This window comes from Saccostrea cucullata, unplaced genomic scaffold (genome assembly GCF_032062105.1).
Source record: "Saccostrea cucullata isolate Sc308-1 unplaced genomic scaffold, CSIRO_AGI_Scuc_v1 ctg3782, whole genome shotgun sequence".
NCBI classification, from domain to species: Eukaryota; Metazoa; Mollusca; class Bivalvia; order Ostreida; family Ostreidae; genus Saccostrea; species Saccostrea cuccullata.
This window is the reverse complement of record NW_026930235.1, coordinates 17,175-40,373: the sequence shown is the minus strand read 5'-3', so window position 1 is coordinate 40,373 and position 23,199 is coordinate 17,175. Positions and strand designations below refer to the sequence as shown.

Genomic DNA, 23,199 nt, shown 5'->3' with positions numbered 1-23,199 from the left:
ATGGTGAGATACATAGTTCTCGGCATTCAGTCTGGAATTTGATTTTGATAAATGTTGTCATGGTTTCTAAAAAGGAGAAATTTTGATGAGATTCTTTCAAAACCCAACTCTTCCGACATTTTGGTTAAATTGCAATATAACTTGGTTCACAAATAGAGTATACCAAGATACAAAATGCTTCACTACAGATTTTGGTTTTAACAAGTAGTGTTGACTTGGTTACTAAAAATAGAATTTTCTTTGAAATTCTTTAAAATGTTTTCTTTTAAAAAAGTTTTCAGTAAGAATTTGTTGCACATTAGTAAACTATAGTGAGATGTATCATTCTGTTCATTTGTTTTTTATTTCAACAAATGTTGCATTGCATGGTTACTAAAAATAGAAATTTTGTTGAAATCCTTTCAAAATACAGTCCCTGAAACGTTCTACTTTCCCATTTTTCCGTTCGCTCACCGTTCGTAATATAGCGTTCGTTCACCGTTCGTTCAGCGTGCGTTCACCGTTCGCTCTTCGTTCACAGTATTGCGTTCACCGTTCACCGTGCGCTCGCGTTCACCGTTCACAAAACGTTCACCGTTCGCTCTTTGTTCCGTTTACTTTGCGTTCACCGTTCACTTATCGTTCAGTCTTCATTGTCATTCGGAACTCCGAAGTGAAAGGACTTATCTTTTTGATGGTAAGGATTTACATGATTTTTAAATTAATAACTTAGATATCGTGTTTGAAGAATAATTATTTCATTGCAAAAATTATCTAAGTTATTTATATTTCTATTATTATAACTCAGCTTTTACTTATTTCATGAATTTTCCCTGGAAAAATAATAATTAATACATTAAGTACCTACATGTATGTAGAACGATGCTAAAATATTAACTATGAAAAAGGGCAATGTACAAATGTTTCACGCACGGCATCAATTTGATGTAATTTTAAAGAGGACAAATTATTAATGGATGTATAATAATTAATCCTAGACTTTTACAGAACAAGAATACAGAATAAAAATTATTTCTACAGTAACAGGCATTTAAACTACATGTAGGTTTGAGAAATATGAACAGTACTGCAAATATTCATTTAATTAAATATCTTTAGAGATAATTAAATTGATGCTGTGGTTTTAAATTTTAGTAAAGACCAACTGTTTTAAATAGTCTATTATTAGAGAAGGAAATTTCCTTCCTTCACTGTACATGTACCCAAACATATGTTTAAAAATATGTTTTTTGCCATTCAGTATAATTAAGACCCCCCCCCCCCCCCCCCCCCCCGTTGCCTTTTCTCCCGAAATAAAATTCTTATTGAGTTTTTACAGTATATTTGAATTTATGTTTCATTTTTATGTAAGACAAGAAAATCAGTCTTAAAACCAACATCAAACAGTCATTAAACAATAGTATTTTAATAAAAACTTGTGCCGACAGAAGTATTCTAAATTGGCAGGGAATATGTTTCACATTCAATTTAAAACTTAATCCTTCCAAGTATATATTCGAATTATTTTTTTTCTGCAGGAATGCAAAAATCCGATATAGAAATGATAGGGAAAAATATTTAAAATTTCTTGGAATACTAAGTGACTCTTTGCCTTCGGCATGTTCGGCGAAACGCGATTTCCACCTCTCCACTGTGTCGAATTATTTTGATTGACAACGCAAGCACGCTACTACAAATGTAGCACGGACTTCCCGTGAACTGTGTGAACTTGATGATGGAAAATAAAAGTCAATGATTACTGTCAAATGGATTTGTTAATCTAAAAAAAAAGATTACCTTTATTGTTAGGAATATTTAGGAAAAATGATAAGAATTTTTATTTGATACAATATATATCTGAGAATCGAGGGGGTTATCTCTCTCTCTTACTGTCTCTCTCTATCTCTCTCTCTCTCTCTCTCTCGTACATTTCTCTGTTCAATAAAAATTATGACAACACATTACTTATTTAGTTTTTAAAATTTAATCTACGCATGTATTACAAATAATTTGAATGCCTCTTTCCAACATCTTGACCGAGTATAATCACGGCCGGGAAATGTCTACAGATACATGAAGAAGTTAGCTAAAATAATCGTCATAAGAAAATAAAAAGGCACATAAATATGGAATATTTTGCAGTAGAATTTAAATAAAACGAGAATTTTTATGCAGTACGATAACTGTCAATGTCAACAGATAATTGTGAATTTTTAAAAAAAATCCGTTATTTTACTCAGAATCTCTGTGGCACGGAAATACATGTACGGTTGTCTCAACCCCGTACAATGTAATTAATTCATTCTATAAGTAGTAGTTTTATCTTCAGAAGTCCACATTATTTTATTAGTGAAAAGAATTAGCATAATTATTTACTATATATTAGTAGATTAATTTATTTTTTTAACTACACGCGGCAACAAATACACGTTTGACGGCGATTAAAATCATGTTATTAAAATATCGATTTAAACATAGGTATGTTCAGAAAAAAATGTTTTTATTTATTCATTTATTGATTAATTAATTAATTAAGTTATTCATTTATTTATTTGTATTGTTTATCTCAGTAGTAGTTTCATCTCTAAAGTCCACATTATTTTTTTTGTTAAAAGAATTAGCATAATTATTTACTATACAACATTAATTTATTTTTTTTCTACACGCGGTAACAAATACACGTTTGACGGCGATTAAACTCATGTTATTAAAATATCGATTTAAGGTAGGATTCTTCTCATATTTCTAATAATTAAAAATTAATGAAATTTTCACAGAATCAAGAAGACAACAGTAGTAAGTCATAGTATCAGTGAAATTAAATTTGACCATTTTATATTATAGACAAGGTCAGGTCAAGGTCATTATCTTTTTCCTTGACATTATGAATAAAAAATACTGTTCCTTATCATGTGATACCTACTTCTATTTCAAAAGTTAAATGATTGTTCTTTTTGTACAAAAACATATTACTATATCAAGTCTATAGCATGATATTACCAAATTTGCATAAATAATTTAACTTGAATGGATATTGGCTATTCCGAATTTTCTCTGTTTTTCTTAATTTTTTAGGATATATTAGTTATTTTCATATGCTAACTTTTTCTTATTTTCACATATAATAAAGTAGTCTTATAAATGTACAAAATGATACAAAAACAAAAAGTTTTGATCATTTGGTAAGAGAGAAAAAATACTTTTTATGGATATTTAGCTCAAATCTGCACTTTGATAGGAAGCGATTAAAAGCTAATAAAATTCTAGTTTGTTTGAAAAATCATATTTATTTGATATATTTTGAAAGTTTGGTCCCTCATTATTAATCTAACTTACATTTGAAAATTTCTCCAAGTCTTCGATTGTGTAAAAATTATAACTAAATTCATTGTTCTATTATAATTTTGAGAGGCAGAAAGGAAGATATTTTCATACGCCACCATTCCGCCAAAAATATAGTCCCTGCTAAATTTAAAGCGCAGTTTACCATTTCTATTTTAAGTTGTACAATTGTTATGAGGAAAGAAAAATACAGTCTTTTAAATTCCTTACATCTCAATATATAAGACATATAAGCAAATATACTTTGAATGTTTCATCTAGTCAGAAACCAGAGAAGAATCCTACCTTAAACATATGTATGTGCAGAATTTTATTTTTATTATTTATTTATTTATTAATTAATTTATTTATCTATTTATTTCTCTATTGTTTATCTATTGTTTATTTATATTTATTTATGACCTTTGAATTATAGAATAAAAGAATAATTTCAATGCAAGGAAAAGACCAAAGGCATTCCGAATAAATTGTTCATCTTGCGCTCACCGTTCGTTCACTGTTCACTTTGCGTTCGCGCTCCGTTCGCGTTCTGCGTTCACTCACCGTTCACTGTTCACACATCGTTCACCAAGTTGCGTTCTCCGTTCGCACATCGTTCACTCACTGTTCGCTCTGTGTTCATTCACCTTTCGTTCAGCGTTCGTTCACCGTTCAGGTGGGAAAGTAGAACGTTTCAGGGACTGTACCGGTATTACTCCTGCTATAAGACTTCATACACAAATAGATATAATTTATTGGTTTTTGATTTTGACAAATGTTTTATGCTTACTAAAATGGAAATCTGGCAAAACCGTACTCCTACAGTTTTAGTCCAATTTTAGTGAAACTTAGTACACAAGTATTCTTTACTCTAAGATACATTTTTATTATAATTACACACAAGTAGACCTTAGTCTTGTTAGAGTATGTATGTAAAATTAAAATCAGTCAGACTACCTGGTGACTGTTGTCACTGTTTGAAGTGTTGGACTCTTTTGACACAGGAGGTAGCGGGTTACCAGCGCGCTGTGATAGTGGCGTACATCACCGAGATATCTCAGAGTCTCGAGGAGATGCCCGAGTCTGAGCGAGATCGACCGCTTCACAAACCGTCCGTCAGACTGCTAGTGGAACTACTCAGACAAATCATGGTAAGATATACTGCTACACAAACCATCTGTCAGACTGCTAGTGGAACTACTCAGACAAATCATGGTAAGATATACTGCTTCACAAACCATCCGTCAGACTGCTAGTGGAACTACTCAGACAAATCATGGTAAGATATACTGCTACACAAACCATCCGTCAGACTGCTAGTGGAACTACTCAGACAAATCATGGTAAGATATACTGCTACACAAACCATCCGTCAGACTGCTAGTGGAACTACTCAGACAAATCAAGGTAACACTTTTATACTCAGTCATATAATGGTCATCATCATGAAATCAACATGTGTTTATCATCATAAGTTTGTATTAATGAATAATGAATAAGTTTGTTTTAATTATTTCTTTGATGCAGGACCCCCTGTCTCATGTTGTGTTGAGCCTACAACTGTTGCGGACCTTCAGCCATTTTTCTGATAACCTGGTTGTCATGGTGAACTGTCAGGCTGCGCCAGCAGTGTTGGGTTGTATGGCCGTTTATCTGGACGTCACGGAGATCCAACAGTACGGGCTGGACATACTGGCCAGAATAGCCAGCTACCGACCAAGACTGGCCGAAAAAGTAAACCAACGAATCTCTAAAAATAGCTACCTACTGATCCAGACTGGCCGAAAAAGTTACTCAACAAATCTCTAAAAAAAAAAAGGTCACCCACCGCCCCAGAGTGGCCAAAGAAGTAAAATTCTCTTAAAATAGCTATCTACCAATCCAAACATGCCAAAAAAGTAACAATTCTCAAAAAAAAGCTACCTACCACCTCAAACCAGCGGAAAAAGTAGCACAGCAAATCTCTAAAAATAGTTACCTACCCACCCACCCCCCCACCCCCCAAACCAGCCGAGAAAGTAGCTGAGCAAATCTCTAAAATTAGCTACCTACCACCCAAAACCAGCCGAAATGTAGCTCAGCAAATCTTTAAAAATAGCTAACCACGGACCCAAACATGCCGAAAAAGTAACTCAACAATTTTCTGAAAAAGTAACTCAACAGTTCTCTTAGAATGGCCTATTACTGACCTAAACATGCCGAAAAAGTAACCCAACAATTCTCATAAAATAACTAACTACTGATCCAAACATGCCGAAAAAGTAACTCAGCAAATCTCTTAAAATAGCTACCTACCGCCCCAAACATGCCGAAAAAGTAACCCAACAATTCTCTTAAAATAACTAACTACTGATCCAAACATGCTGAAAAAGTTACTCAACAAATCTCTTAAAATAGCTACCTACCACCCCAAACATGCCGAAAAAGTACCGTATATACTCGCCTATGAGTCGTTTTTTTGGGAGTTAATCTCCGGTCTAAAACTCATTGTCCGACTTATGGGCGAGCTATCAAAAGTATGGTTTTATATGAGATCAGTCCATCTGATATGAAAGCTTATTAAATACAACCGACTTATGGGCGAGTATATACGGTAACTCAACAAATCTCTAAAAATAGCTAACTACTGACCCAAACATGCAGAAAAAGTAACTCAACAAATCTCTTAAAATAGCTGCCTACCGCCCCAAACCAGCGGAAAAAGTAACTCAACAAATCTCTAAAAATAGCTAACTACTGACCCAAACATGCCGAAAAAGTAACTCAACAAATCTCTTAAAATAGCTAACTACCGCCCCAAACCATCGGAAAAAGTAACTCAACAAATCTCTAAAAATAGCTAACTACTGACCCAAACATGCCAAAAAAGTTACTCAACAATTTTCTTAAAATAGCTAACTACTGACCCAAACATGCTGAAAAAGTAACTCAACAAATCTCTTAAAATAGCCACGTATTTGGTTATCTTGATTACCCATGCTTCAAAAAGACCACTTTGGATTGATTTTTTTTTCATAAGTATGAATTTATTAACTTGTTAAATGAGATAAGTGCAATTCAAGCAAAATAAGAAGGTTCTACTGCTTTCTAATTATAAATAAGATGTATCGTAGGTTATAGAATAACATTTGACTTTTCAACCACAATTGTATGAATTAAATTATCACATGACCTCTAGTTGACCCGCAAATTCTCCTCATTTTAATTTGGTTTAGGTTCTGTAACTTATCATTTGTCATTACTTACCATTTGATCTCTACATGACCTTGTTGTAACTTGCGTAAATAATGAATTCTTTGACCTCTGTTTGACCTTGTTGCAGACTTATATGTGGACCCTTTGACCTCTATTTGACCTTGTTGTAGACTTAATTATTTACCCTCTCTAACTGACCTTGTCTTTCTGACCTTGTCGGAGACATACTGTATACAGGGAAATTTTTGCCCGTTTTATTTTCGCCCCTTTGGCCCTACCCTCATTTGGGTGAATTTAACATGGGGTGAATTCAAAGAATGCAGCATAATTTCTTAAATAAAACTATGAGTGGGCGAATTTAAAATGGGGCAAAATTGTTAGCATGTGTGAAAGGGCGAAATTTACACGGGGCAAAAATAACCCTGTATACAGTATATTTACCCTTTGACCTCCATTTGACCTTGTAGATTCCCCTGAGAGAGACGACCCTAGAGATGATCCTTCGATCTATTTATTATATATATGATTTGACCTTGTAGATGATTCCCCCCTGAGAGAGACAGCCCTAGAGATGATCCTTCGATCTATTTATGTATGATTTGACCCTTATTTGACCTTGTAGATTCCCCTGAGAGAGACGGCCCTAGAGATGATCCTTCGATCTATTTATGTATGATTTGACCTCTACTTGACCTTGTAGATTCCCCTGAGAGAGATGGCCCTAGAGATGATCCTTCGATCTATTTATGTATGATTTGACCTCTACTTGACCTTGTAGATTCCCCTGAGAGAGACGGCCCTAGAGATGATCCTTCGATCTATTTATGTATGATTTGACCTTTATTTGACCTTGTAGATTCCCTTGAGAGAGACGGCCCTAGAGATGATCCTTCGATCTATTTATGTATGATTTGACCTTTATTTGACCTTGTAGATTCCCCTGAGAGAGACGGCCCTAGAGATGATCCTTCGTTTTATTTATGTATGATTTGACCTTTATTTGACCTTGTAGATTCCCTTGAGAGAGACGGCTTTAGAGATGATCCTTTGATCTATTTATGTATGATTTGACCTTTATTTGACCTTGTAGATTCCCCTGAGAGAGACGGCCCTAGAGATGATCCTTCGATCTATTCAGCGTCATCAGAAGAGCATCCTTATTGTGCCCCCCGGCTGTAGGACGCTGGTCAATCTCACCTGTAGCCTTCAGGAAAATCTCGACAACTTCCTCTCCTCAGGTAAGTCTAGAAAACAGTTTAATCTCCAATACAGGTCAATCTCAGAAACAGGTCAATTTCCAATACAGTTCAATCTCCAGAACAGGTAAACAGGTCAATCTTTAATACAGGTCATCTTCAATACAGGTAAACAGGTCAATCTTCAAAACAGGTAAACAGGTCAATCTTTAATATGGGTAAACCAGGTCAATCTCCAAAACAGGTAAACAGGTCAATCTCTAATACAGGTAAACAGGTCAATCTCCAATACAGGTAAACAGGTCAATCTGTAATACAGGTAAACAGGTCAATCTCTTAAACAGGTAAACAGGTCAACCTCCAAAACAGGTAAACAGGTCAATCTTTAATACAGGTAAACAATCTCCAAATTTAGGTCAATCAATCTCATAATACAGGTAAACAGGTCAATCTGTAATACAGGTAAACAGGTCAATCTTTAATACAGGTAACTCAGGTCAATCTTTCAATACAGATAAAAGGAAGAAATCTCTAATAAGGTTAAGGTTGGAAAATCTCCATAAAATTGCTAATGTTGTAGCAGAACTGGTTAAGTGGTAAGGATCATTGGCAGATTTTTATTTACTTTACAGGGACAATACATAGCAAGCATATTGTTTTGGCATTGTTAGCGATGGATCTTGAAGCTGTAGCGAGATACGATGTGTTACTGTGACACATCTATTATACGATATTTAATCTTTTTTTTTTTGGTCAACAGACACAGAATTTTCACCGGAGGTCGGGGAAGCTGTAGAGAGATACGACGCGTTACTGAGACACATCTTCCAGCACGCTGTCCCTGTGATCCAGTCCGTACTACAGGAATACCCGAACAACTTAGACGTGAAGACCGAGGGTCGACGATTCCTGTACAACTACTCTAAAATGACGCAGTTCACGTAGGCCTGATTATAATTGTCAATGACTTGTTCTAATTACAAACAGACAGTTAAAAACCAATTAAAAAAATTTCTCTTTTTATGAGGAAAGTTTAAGGAGAGGATATGGAACTTTTTCTAATTTTCACCTTTTTCTCTTTTTTATCTAAAGGCTATTTTAGGTCAATCTTTAAAAATATTTATCTAATATTAACTTATTTTATTATGCTATTTTTCTTAAAAGGCAAAAGAAAAAGTTACAAGCTCTGTCTAAGTCAACACAAGACGAGGAAAGTCAGGAGCTCACAGAGACGTTAACGACCCCCAAAATGTTTGTATCTAACGACCAGGAAGAGGAGCCCGCGGGAATTCTCAAAAAGACGGAAGAGAAAGGTTACATGGCTGCCCTGGATCGCAAAGTCCACTTCGCCGACAAAGAACCACTGGACTCCATGACCAGCTCAGAGGACGAATCTGACCTTGACCTTCAGACTACAGAGGTCAAGGCCAGGTTAGAGGTACAGGAGACTGTTATTCTGAGTGAGGAGGCTGCTGAAGCTCTGAGATTAAAATCTGTCACAAGTCAGGAGGGTGTTCAAATGAGACGGAAGGAATCGGAAAAGGATGAGACACGAGAGAGACGGTACACGTCGGAAATGAAAATTAACGTGAGTGGGAAGGGCCAGATCCAGGAGGTGGTCGCCAAGTGTGGTCAAACAGACATCACCATAGCAACCAACCCCACCCCTAGCAACCCAGTGTCCATATTTTGTCCTACGGTAAATTGTAGAGGTCATGTACGCAACTCGGAGCCCATTTGTCAACCTGACCCGATGTTTGATGTGAATGATATTCCAGCAGAGGAAAATCAATCTAAAGGAATTTTATCTAAAGACAATGAAGACACAAATAGAAATAATGATGGGAGTTCCACTCTTAATGAATGTCAGACAAATAAGCTAAGAGAATATGACAGGAAAGAGGATAGTGCTGTGTTAGGTCCATCTCGGCAACAAACATTAGACACAAGAATTGCTCATTCTACAAACTCTCTGGACAAAAGTAACACTCAATCTTCAAACTCACAGGAAATGAGTAATTCAAACTCACAGGACAAGAGTAAGGCTCAGTCTTCAAACCCACAGGACAAGAGTAAGGCTCAGTCTACAAACCCACAGGACAAGAGTAACACTCAGTCTCTAAACTCACAAGACACAAATAAGACTCATTCTCTGATCTCACAGGATTCTACAGAGGAGGAAGATTATGTACCAATGGATTGGCCTCGCACTGACGGCCTCGGGACACAAGAGAACGGAGAGACTTGTGAAGAAGTCTGCTTGAGAGAGAAGTCAGGTCAGAAGTCGGGAGTGTTACGATACTCGCTGTCAGATGTGTCGTTATGTACCAAAGTCATCAGGCTACAGGTATCGGTGGAAAAAATAGATATTTTTAGCATTATTGTAACTACTGTAGATTTCTTATTTTTTGCAAGTACTTTTTATTGCAAATCATCAAATGGGCTCTTTAAGGTCAGATTGGGAGAATAAAAATTTGCAATTGGACGGTTGATCAATAGAATTTAAATGGATTTCAGCACTCTGAATATAAAAGCGAGTAATTTTATTTCGCGAGTGATGCTTATTGTGAAATTATGAGGAAATTAATTTGTTGAATATAATAAGGAATCTACAGTATTTGAATTTTAGTGTAATATGAAACAAACTGTACAGGTTTGCAGGAATCATATTTCTTATGATGCCTAAATGTTTTGGTTATCAGAATTACCTGAAAATAAGTGAACTTCATTATTTTTTTTGGAAAAGACATTAAAAAAGTCAAATTTCTTTTTTTGAATATCTGTTTTAAACACTTTTTTTTCAATTTTAAGGTGACTCACCACATCAGCTCTTTGGTGTTTGAAGGTAAAGATGCTCAGGCTCTCTCTGTCATTGACAAACCCCTGCACAGTCTTTTAGAGGTCAGTGGGGCACCACAAGGGTTACAGGAATATGTCAAATCTCAGTACAGCGACAGTAAAACCTTGATGGACCTTGATACAGCTTTCCTCATCAGCATTATAGACGCCATTAGATACAGGTTAGTCCAATAAATGAAAACATCAGATACAGGTTAGTCCAATAAATGAAAACATCAGATACAGGGTAGTCCAATAAGTGATGCCAACATATACAGGTTAGCCCAATAACTGATGCCAACATATACCGGTTAGTCCAATAACTGAGGCCAACATATACCAGTTAGTCCAATAAGTGAGGCCAACATATACCAGTTAGTCCAATAACTGATCAAAAGATAACTGAAACATATACAGGTTAGTCCAAAAACTGATGATGCAACATTAGTCCAATCAATGAAAACATATACAGGTTAGTCCAAAAATGATGCCAACATATACAGGTTAGTCCAATAACTGATGGCAAAAGAAATATGAGATGCATTAAACACAGGTCAGTCAAATAATTGACATTTTTAAATCAAAGGAGAAATTACTCTTATTATAAAGTAATACGATAAAAACCCATGGTAAAAACACCATGGAACTGGAAGTCTTTGATGTGCAATGTATTATTTTTTTTTAAAGTAACTGTGTCTTGTGCATTACTGTGTTGGTAAATTTTCACCGTTTCCATGTTAACTGTATCTAATCTTTTTTTAGGTCTCTCTTTCATGACCTTGTTCAGAAGAGTGTCCTTGAGGTCATGAACTGTATGTTTGGTAAATACAGCCTTGATGTCCTGAAGGTGGCCTTGACCTGTTTGACCTCTGTGTTCCAGAACCAGCATATCCTGCCCCAGTTATCAGGTGTGTCTTACCATCCATCAATCTGTAGTCACAGCACAAGAGCACTTTACACAAACCAATCTGTAGTCACAGCACAAGAACACTTTACATCCACCAATCTGTAGTCACAGCACAAGAACACTTTACATCCACCAATCTGTAGTCACAGCACATGAACACTTTACATCCACCAATCTGTAGTCACAGCACAAGAATACTTTACATCCACCAATCTGTAGTCACAGCACAAGAATACTTTACATCCACCAATCTGTAGTCACAGCACAAGAGCACTTTACATCCACCAATCTGTAGTCACAGCACAAGAGCACTTTACATCCACCAATCTGTAGTCACAGCACAAGAACACTTTACATCCACCAATCTGTAGTCACAGCACAAGAACACTTTACATACACCAATCTGTAGTCACAGCACAAGACAGCACAAAAACACTTTACATGCACCGATCTGTAGTCACAGCACAAGAACACTTTACCTACACCAATCTGTAGTCACAGCACAAGAACACTTTACCTACACCAATCTGTAGTCACAGCACATGAACACTTTACCTACACCAATCTGTAGTCACAGCACAAGAGCACAGAACATCCACCAGTCTGTAGTCACAGCACAAGAGCACTTTACATCCACCAATCTGTAGTCACAGCACAAGAGCACTTTACATCCACCAATCTGTAGTCACAGCACAAGAGCACATTTTACATCCACCAATCTGTAGTCACAGCACAGGAGCACATTTTACACCCACCAATCTGTAGTCACAGCACATGAACACTTTACATCCATCAATAGTCATAGCACAAGAATACTTTACTTATATTCAGAAGAACTTGAATTTAATCTTTGTGCCTTTTTCCCAAAATGTCTTCTTTTTTTATGACAGAGTCCACATTTTTGAAGGAGGCAAAAGGAATTATATCAAAATTATCAGGTGTTTTACAAACAGACGTACCAGCAATACGGGAACTTCACAGGGTTGTGAGTGACATCACATCACATGCACCAATCTGTAGTCACAACACAAGAGCAATCAGACAGCACTTTACCCCATAGAATGAAATGTCCCTCAACACCCTGACCGTCTGTAGAATAACACACCCATCTCTTCAGATCTTACATGACCCTCCAAACAACCATACACAAACAATAGTGGGCTTGAGGGGGTGGGGTGAAGGAGGCCATTCCAATGAGGTGTCTGAAACTAATTTGTTATCTTTTTTTTTTTTTTTTGGTGACTTCTACAAAACAAAACCTTTTGTGATTTAAATCACTTCAGGTCATGTATGAAAACAATAACATTTAATTAATATATAATAGTTTGTTAAGTTTGATAGAAATGTTACGTTGAATAATTACGTTTTACTAAATGCATGAGGTGCCATAAATTATTTATATGCTAGGCAATAGTATTGTGTACTTATGAATTTAATTAAGGGAATGACTTACTTTACTAAAAAAAACTGCTAGTTATATACAAAAAAAATGAACTGGAGATCCTAACTTTTTATTTTCAATCCATTTGTAGTACAGTAACTGTAGATTCCTTTTTTTTCAAGTTCTTGTTATCACGAATTGGGTCTTTAATATCAAATCACGATAATTATAATTCGCAACTGGATGAATGACAGAACAGAATTAAGGTTGACTTCAGCACCATAAAAATAAAAGCTAGTAATATTTTTTCACGAGTGAAGTTTCTTGTGAAATTACGTGGAAATTGATTCCTAGCGTATAATTATGAATCTACAGTATGAATAATTTAAGGTGCACTATCTATGAGGAACTTGGTGCTATATAGATTCTACCACTGGCTGAACGTCAGCTTTTGTTCACTTTGGAATCACTGTGTTAGAGATGGTTATGCTTACATGAATCTGATTTGATTATATTGTTACTAGATAATAATAACCGTTCCATGTCTGTTGGTATTTACGCAATTGTTAATTTGATATTGAAAAGTTTTTGACAAATACTTTTAATTTGGTCAAACCAAATTTTAATCTGTTTTTTTTCATCATATATGGTATATACTTGCAATTAATTTCTATAAAAATATACTGTGTATATTTAATACAAGTTTTTTGAAAAAAAAAATGGATATACATGACTATACAACATGCTGTATTAATATTGATCTTCAGTATGCTTTGATATGTCAGATTTGTTATGAAATCCATAAGGGATAATTCAAACTGGCTCATTGACAAACTGTGTAATTTACAATAACTCCTAACCCCCCAACCTTACCTCAACCACAAATGAACTTATAGCATGATCTTACCTGATTGAACATATAACAATCCACCCACAAAGAAGTTAGATCAATATCCACCCCAAAAGAACTTAGATCCATATCCATCCCCAAAGAATTTGCATCCATATCCACCAACAAAGAACTTAGATCCATATCCATTCACAAAGAACTTAGATCCATATCCACCCCCAAAGAACTTAGATCCATATCCACCTACAAAGAACTTAGATCCATATCCACCCACAAAGAACTTAGATCCATATCCATCCCCAAAGAATTTGCATCATAAGAACTTACAAAGAACCCCATAGGCAACCAAAGAACTTAGATCCATATCCATCCACAAAGAACTTAGATCCATATCCACCCACAAAGAACTTAGATCCATATCCACCCACAAAGAACTTAGATCCATATCCACCCACAAAGAACTTAGATCCATATCCAACCACAAAGAATTTGTGTCCATTCTATCAAACTGAACATATCAGAAGCTACCTTTTAATACAGAACTTGAATCACTATCAACCCTTCACAAAACGTTTAGGATCAGTATAACCCTAAAAGAATATAGCTGAAGATCCACCTACAAAGAACTTGGATCATTTGATCTTGCTAAAAAAAACATGGATTATTATCAAACCTTATCATGCTTATTAAACACTTTACCTTGATGTGATTTATTGTTACAATTGTTAAAAAAATGTTTCATTATCTAATACTACGTATTAAGTTTGCTGTTAATTATATAAGCTGTGTAAAATCAAGCAAAAAACCTCACATTCCTTTGATTATGTGACTTTACATGAAGTTGTCTTTTCATGCTAATTAGCCATAATTTATTTGTGTTGATGATTTTTTTTAATATTTCTAGTGTAGAAAATTTTTAAATGTTTAAAAAAAATTATGTATTGAAAATTTTTATAGGTAGTGCAAAAAATTTTCATATTTTAAGTTTATTTAATTTTTTTTGTTTTTTATATACATAGAAATGATCATGTAGGAGATATTGTTCATATAAAACAGAGTGCAATATTACCTATAATTTTTATTGATAGCTTTATGAACTGCAAATTCAAAATATATAAATGGTTTATTTTTTGTTTATATGAAGTACATGTCATGATTGTATAAATTGTTTATTTATGTTTTCATTGATATATTTATATATTTATAGAAATATTTTAAATTTGCTTTAAAACTTTAAATTTTTTTACATTAAAAGTTTAATTTTTTTATAACAGGAAATCCAGTTAATAAATAAAATTTAACATCAAAACTGATTGTGCTTGCTGTTTGCAATATAGCTCAGCTTGGTCCATTTTATGAGAATAGGTAGATAAATCCAGCTGTACAAGGATTTGCAGGTGCCCTATAGTAGTCACTCTGTCTTATTCTTCCAACCACAAATTTTAAAGGTTTTCTTTTTCTAATATAATCTTTTTAGATCACCTGAGCTGAAAGCTCAAATGAGCTTTTCTGATCACACGTCCCTCTGTCCTTTCGTTTGTCCCAGTTGGTTTTCCGCACTTTTTTTCTAATCTCTTGCAGATATTGAGCTGATTTTAGGTAGGTGAATGTACAGGTGAAGTTTGAATTTCATCTTGCATCATTCATTTGACTTTTGACAGAATTATGGCATTTTTAATTTTTTACAATAATTATTGGGATTACAATTGGGTATGATCGGGTTCGTGATACACTAATGTAATATTCCAAAGGAGCTGCTGCCTATCCTACAGAAAGAAGGGGAATCCGGTAGGGGGCGTGTATTGCATATACAATACTCTCAGAAACCTTGTTAATAATATATGATTGATTTTTTAATTGAATTAAAATAAAAGAAAAGATTTAATGAACATTCACTTATATCCAAGAATATTTCAAATATGGTGATGCTTTAAATTTAAAAGCTTAATTTCAATGGAAAATATCTAACCTCCCCCCCCCTCCCCAACTTATAAGTCCCCTACCGGTGAAACCGGAGGAGACTATAGGCTTCCTGTGAGTTTGTTCGTCCGTCTGTCTTACTTGGTTTTCCGTTTTGAACCGATTTTTAGCTCTACTGGTCAGAGACCAGAAGAGCTTATGCTGATTTTTTGTAATGTCTGTCCGTCTGTCTGTCTGTAAAAATTTTTTTTCAAAATGTTCTTGATCCTAAAGTTTAAATTTTTGGTTGATTTCAATATAACTTGGCACACAAGTATACACTTGATATATAATTCTAATATCAGTTTTTGATTTCGTGAACGTTGTTGCCATGGTACTAAATATTTTTTTTCTTTCAAATTGCTACTCCTCCTAAAGTTTTGGTCTGATTTCAATATAACTTGGCACACAAGTAGACTACACTAAGATACATAATTCTGAATATCGTTTTTTGACTTTGATGAACGGTGTTGCCGTTTACTAAAAATAGAAAGAGATAAATTCGTGAACTTTCGGGTTCTCTAGTAGTGATTTGTTTAAATACTTTGAGTAACAAAAATTTTTACAAGGTGTTTTTTTAATTTAAAGTAACTTTTATTGAAAGTTCCTGTATGAAAGTTATATGCTATTCTAAATCCTTCCCTTTGCCCAGAATTTTCAAACTTTGTGAAAAGACAGATTTTATTATATGTGTACTTGAATTAGATAATATTGGTTATTCAGGTGGTTTTCATATTGAAAATGTTGAATTGTATTTAATTTTTTTCAATAAAAAATTATTTTTCACAATTTTAAATCTTTTCCACTAATAACCAAGTCTTCCATAGTGGTATGCTTGTTTCCTAAGTTAAATGTAAGTGAATTTTTATAATATTTTTTCTTGACTTGTATGTTTTTTATATTGAAAAATAATTTTTAAGAAAAGATATTAATGAACATTTTTATATCAAATATTTGGGGAAAAAAATTTTAAACTATTTTAATGAATTAGCCTAATTTTATTTTTAAAATTTTCAAACCCCTGGGTGGTATTGGATTTAGAAAAGATTACTTAAGTTATGACAATATGCGTATTTTCACAAATGATTACCACAACTGTACATTGATTTGAAAAAGGTATCTAAAAATTTCCAATTTAAATACTTGTGTGGGAATTTTTCTGTGAAATTCTTTCAAAATGCTACTCCTTCTACAGTTTTGGTCTGATTTCAATATAACTTGGCACACAAGTAGACTACACTAAGATATATAATTCTGAATATCGGTTTTTGACTTTGATGAACGGTGTTGCCATGGTTACTAAAAATAGAAATTTCTGTGAAATTCTTTCAAAATGCTACTCCTTCTACAGTTTTGGTCTAAAATTTCAATATAAATTGGCACACAAGTAGACTACACTAAGATACATAATTCTGTGTATCAGTTTTTGATTTCGATGAACCGTGTTGCCGTCGTTACTAAAAATAGAAATTTCTACGAAATTCTTTCAAAATACTACTCCTTTTACAGTATTAGTCTGATTATAATATAATGTGGCATGCAAATAGACTACACTAAGAACGTAAGGAGACTTAATCAAGGATCATTATTCTATTTATTGCTGTTGAAAAGTTTCAATTCCCAACTACTTTTAAGTACTTTTTTCTTCCTTTGCTATAATTACAAACCAGTAGAGCTTCAGTCTCGACAGAGACTTCTGGTTTTAGGTAGGTGAGTGTAAAGGTGAAGTGATTGTATTTTGAGATACAATTCGAATTTGAATGTCGTTTTAATGTTTTTTGACAGAATTATGATATTCTTATTTTTTCATAATGGTTCCAAATGTGGTTCGTGCTGCGCTAAATTCCCAAAGTCATATCAAATATAAAGCATTTTAGACATGTAAAAAAGTCCAATTTTGTCACCTAGCAATTTTTAAGAGAAAGCACAATCAGAACTGAAAGTTTACTAACAAAAGGGGGGGGGTCTTTTTTTTACCCAAGAGAGTAATTCCAAACTAGAATTTACACTACCTGAAGATGATTCCATATAAATATCACTAAGCATGAATTATGTGTACTTGAAAAGAGGATTTTAAAAGGTTTCCCTATATATTCCAATGTAAAACTTTGATCAGCCATTTTGGCTCCACCCTTCCCCCAGGGGTCATGAATTGAACTAACTTGAAACAACGCTACCTTTACAGAATATAATTTAACATTTGAGTTTCATCTTTCTTGGCCCAGTAAGGTTCCTGAGAAGAAGATTTTTAAAGAATTATCCTATATATTCCTATGTAAAACTTTGATCAGCTTTTTGAGTCATGATTTGAACAAATTTTTTTCTACATCTACCTGAGGAAAATGAATAGATGTTTTGATCTTTCCTGTAGTTTATTACAGAATGATTTCTCTAAAAATTTTCGATATTCCTATGTAAAACTTTGATCGGCCATTTTGGCCCCGCCCTACCCCCGGGGGTCATGATTTGAACAAACTTGAATTCAACTCCCTTAGGATGATTGAGTTTCATCTTTCCTGGCCCAGTGATTATTAAGAAAAACATTTTTTAAAGAATTTTCCTATATATATTCCTATGTAAAACTTTGATCGGCCATTTTGGCCCCGCCCTACCCCCGGGGGTCATTATTTGAACAAACTTGAATTTACACTACCTGAGGATGATTCCACAAGAGCTTTATCTTTTCTGGCCCAGTGGTTCTTGTAGAAGAGGATTTTTTAAAAATGCCATTTATTTTTCTCTAATAATTATCTCAAAAGGGTGTGGCCCTTCATTTGTAACAAACTTGAATCCCCTTTACCCAAGGATACTTTGTAGCAAGTTTGGTTGAAATGAGTGGTTCTTGAGAAGAAGAAGAAAATGTGAAAAGTTTACAACGACAACGACATTCAACAGACAACGGACAAATTTTGATCAAAAAGCTCACTTGAGTTTGGCTCAAAAAAATGAGTTGAAATTTTGTCCATATGTGGATTATTTTTAGGTTAAAGACATGCACACAATAACCTCAAAATTTTAACATCAAGCAGTTTTACATGTACCTTGGTCATAACTTTTGAATAATTATTAAATGACATCATGATCGTGAAATAACGGAAAAGTCCGTCGTCAATTCAGTGTATAAATAATGGACTAACAATTAATATGAAAAACGCCAGTCAGCATTTGACTCAATTATAAATTATATTTACTGACAATGTCATTGTATCGACCATAGAACTTACGAAATGATGACTTTAAACGAGACTGCTGATATTCTTGTTTCATCAAACTGTTTGACAATAGTTTACCTCGTCTTAGAAATTGTTCATACATACAGCATGCTCTTGCGTATAGAATCAACTGAGATATATACACTCCGTATGCAGGTGATGAAGGTATATTGCTGCATAAGTAATGAAAAAATTATAAAACCCCAAATAACCGTTCCAAAAAAAAAAAAAATACCCCACTATACATCTCTCTAGCAACTGAGTGGGCGTGTGAAACCACTGAGTGAGCATATCGAACCACTTTGTGGGCATATCGGACCACTTACTGGTGTGTCTAACCAGTGAGAAGTTGTGTTTAACCACTGAGTTGGCGTGTGTGACCACTGACCACTGAGTGGGTGTGTCTAACCACTGATGGGCATGGCTAATGGTAACCACTGATTGGGTGTGTCCAACCACAGAGTGGGCCTGTGTAACCACTGAATGGGTGTGTTTAACCACAGTTGGTGTGTGTAACTAATGAGTGGGTGTGTCTAACCACTGAGTGGGCATGCCTAACCACTGAGTGGGCATGTAATCATTGAGAAGATGTGTTTAACCAGTTAGAGGACTTCTGTAACCATTGAGTGGGTGTGTCTAACCACTGAGTGGACGTATCTTACTATTGAAAGGGCGTGTTTAACTACTGATCGGGCTTGTGTAACCACCGACCAGGCGTGTGTAACCAATAATTGGGTGTGGCTATATGGTGTGTCTTACCACTAAGTGGGCGTGTCTAACTACTGAGTGGGCGTGTCTATCCACTGAGTAGGTGTGTCTAACTACTGAGTGGGCGTGTCTAACCCCTGAGTAGGCGTGTCTAGCCAATGAGTAGGCATGTCCAACTACTGAGAGAGCGTGTGTAACCATTGAGAGGGGGTGTCTATCCACTGAACGGCAATGTCTGAGGCCAAGGGCCTTAGGATGCATGGAATAAAACCCAGGGTATATCCTCGTACACCCTTGATTGAACCTGGATGACCCCTATTATTCAAAGTGGGGGTATTAAAATGTAGCCTTCTCTGAAAAAGATCAAGACATTTTGATTTATCTCAGGTTTATTTACATTTTATGTACAACATTTTGTCAAATGCTGCCTTGTGGAGGTTACTTTTCATAGATCAACAAATGTTTATGACTGGAATTATAATCTGTCAAGTTATAGTCTACTTTATTTTCTATTTTTAAGTGACATATCTTGAACAAACTGAGTTATCTAAATCAACATAATTTTTGCATCATCATACAATCAAAGTTTTTATCATAATTATTGCAAAAACAATTCTAGAAATTGAGCAAACTTTACAATGAGAAAGATTTTTCTAAGTTGTAAGAACTTGTTACCATTCCCTTTGTATGAATTATACAATAAAATATGTTCAAAACAAACAAAACAGAGTCAGAGACTGATGAAGAATGAAATTTTAACACAAAATTCATTCCCTTTTGTGCTTTAAAAGCATTTAATTTACAATGTTTGTAATTTAAGAGAAAAAGAAATTTAAACAAAAATCTTATAAAATCTTTAACATAAATTCAATTGATGACTTTGATTTTAAAAAATGCCCCATCCTCCCCCCTCCCCCTCAAAAAAAAAAAAAGAAAGAAACCCCAAGAAAACAAACATATAACTGTTTTCCTGTTACCAAAACAACTGACACATTTTATTTTTTTCTTTACAACAACTTAGAAGAATGGATGGACTTAACACCATATTTTGGATCTTTTTGCGACTCCTTCTCCAAGCTGTAAATGAAGTGAATCCAAAATATATTACAAGCAATGGAAAGAGCTATTTATACAAAATCAATGCCCTGCTGCCATGTATCAAAATTGAAGCAACGGTACATAAGTGTCGTCTTCCGGAATTTGGGATGTACCCGGAGTGGGTTTTAGGTCACATAATCAATATTTATAGAAGGCAGGGCTATCGATCCGCGTCATTGTTGATACCTTTCTCCCTATCCTCCTCTCTCTCTCTCTCTCTCTCTCTCTCTCTCTCTCTCTCTCTCTCTCTCTCTCTCTCTCTCTCTCTCCAAAAATTCGAATACGTGTTAAGCATTTTACAGCGATGTCAAAATGAAATTATTTAAAAAGTTTGGTGACACAAAATTAAAACAAAATGTAATTTGCTTCTAAAAGCGGCAACCAAACACGCTCAAAGATATGATTTACAACGAGGTCAGGCAGAAGAATACAATGTCACGAGTACACTCGCAGGTGGACATCACGTAATATTTTGTAATATTTAACAGGTAAATCGCAGTCATAACAACAATGGAAGCGAGAAGTTTGTTTTCAACATGTTTTTTGTTAAATTAAGTATGAGAGCACATTTGTCGGCACTTCTTTTAATATAACATTATTTTGTCCAATATACAACTACAGTTTTCTTAAGAACAGCCGACAAACATGCGCTGACTATGTATTCGGACGATGAAAAATGCGTGACCCTGATTATCTATTGATATTCAAGAAATCTTCAGGCACCATGCCTTCGATATTTACTAGTATTAAGTTTACCCAGAAAAGAATCTTAACGTTTTATATTCCCATCTGTACCAAGAATACACGGTTGAGATTTTGGGGGCTTATATGATGGAAAAAAATAAATATTTTATGAAACTTAAATCTACGGCAATTTTTCTGGCCAGTTAAGTCCACCCATTCGTTCATAAATTTTTAAATACAAGAAATAGTTTTGTGTTAGAAGAATCCTACCTTAAAAACTGTTTTCTACTTAAAATACCTACAAATGGAAGCCCAATTTTTTCATCATTACATGAAATATAAACAAATTGATTCATATTACATCTATTCAAATTCTTTTGATATAGCCGCCTGTCCGGTTAGAGCATCTCCTCTTGGTTTCGGGAAGTAAGGAGTTAATCCTTATCTCACGGGTTCGAATCCCACTGTGGGACTTAAAGGGTTCGAATCCCACTGTGGGACTTAAAGGGTTCAAATCCCACTGTGGGACTTAAAGGGTTCAAATCCCACAGTTCTCACGGGTTCGAATCCCAGTGTGGGACTTGAAGGGTTCAAATCCCAGTGTGGGACTTAAAGGGTTCGAATCCCACTGTGGGACTTAAAGGGTTCGAATCCCACTGTGGGACTTAAAGGGTTCGAATCCCACTGTGGGACTTAAAGGGTTCGAATCCCACTGTGGGACTTAAATGAACATGGACACAGTTTCAACTGAAATTTTAAAACCAATTTCAATGCTTACAAATCCTAAATAATGCATCATCTAATGATCAGCAAAAATTTTAACATCATTTATTGATTAACATAAACAAAAGAGATACAGAACTTAAAGTTCTACAGAATGTAAACAAGGTTCGTGCCTTGTTTTTGTTTATATGTAGAAAATGTATTTATAACTAAATGAAATTCAGCAAATCACTAGAAACTTTATAATAGTAAATATTTACATTTCCAATGTTTTTTGTCCGAGATAAAATTACCAAATGTAAATGTACTTTATTTCTCCATCAATGTATTGGCGCAGTTCCAAAAAACCTACGTGCAGGGCGGGACAAACAGCTAGACAGAAGCAGGGCTTGGAGCACGTGGATTGGCGGAATCAAAGCATGTAAATATAAGGAATAACTGTCAGATTTTTCAATTTCATGAAGATGATCAATCGATCGGCTTGCGTGATAATTTTAGGGGGTCAACAAATTGTTTTTTTTTTTATTAACAACCAGTTATAACTTAAATTTGGGGATATGATATCTTAAGCTGTCAACTATCATTTGGCAAAGAAAAATTTCATAAATTTTAGTTTTTTAATTTGATCATTTTATTATATCTTTATATGGAGCTCTTCTTCTAAAGGAGATCAAAATAGTCTAAAAATGGCCACAACCACCCAGCCTCTTTAATGCATAAACGCCGAAGGCGTTTATGATAATTATCTCGCATGCCAATCGATTGATCACTTCATGAAATCGAAAAATAAGACAGTTATTCCTTAATTAGAATTAACTTCTTTATTGAACTTATTTGCTTTAAGGGTCCTCCACACACCCACAGCTTATGTTTTCATATTATTGAGCATTACTTTTCACAAGCATATCAACCTTTAAAAACTGTCCAGGGATTAAAATGTAATTTATACGGACTTTTTAAAATAAAAATTTCACAAGTTTCAAGAAATTTTTCCTAAGGCGTTTTTATACTTAGCACAAATTTTGTCTTACCCTTTCGTATATTTCTAAGCTCACAGAATAATCATAACAAGAAGCCCATGGGCCACATCGCTCACCTGAGCATTTAGGGTAGGAAAAAGTAGATTATGGTTTTTTATTGTAAAGTTT

At 34.6% G+C, this 23,199-nt stretch overlaps 1 protein-coding gene across 1 annotated transcript; it reads left to right on the top strand.

Annotated features, from left to right (window-relative positions):
- The first annotated feature begins 4,226 nt into the window (after window positions 1-4,226).
- LOC134283358 (uncharacterized) lies at window positions 4,227-12,496 on the top strand. Its single transcript, XM_062765816.1, has 8 exons — window positions 4,227-4,451; window positions 4,828-5,034; window positions 7,586-7,733; window positions 8,452-8,632; window positions 8,856-10,038; window positions 10,503-10,711; window positions 11,292-11,437; window positions 12,327-12,496. The coding sequence occupies exons 1-8, from the start codon at window positions 4,227-4,229 to the stop codon at window positions 12,494-12,496; spliced, it is 2,469 nt and encodes an 822-aa protein (XP_062621800.1).
- Window positions 12,497-23,199: the final 10,703 nt, after the last annotated feature.

Coding starts and splice junctions, on each gene's coding strand:
- LOC134283358 (XM_062765816.1), top strand. CDS start 4,227: ATGTATGTAAAATTAAAATCAGTCAGACTACCTGGTGACTGTTGTCAC. Junction 10,712..11,291: donor ATAGACGCCATTAGATACAG/GTTAGTCCAATA, acceptor ATCTTTTTTTAG/GTCTCTCTTTCATGACCTTG. Junction 11,438..12,326: donor TATCCTGCCCCAGTTATCAG/GTGTGTCTTACC, acceptor TTTTTATGACAG/AGTCCACATTTTTGAAGGAG.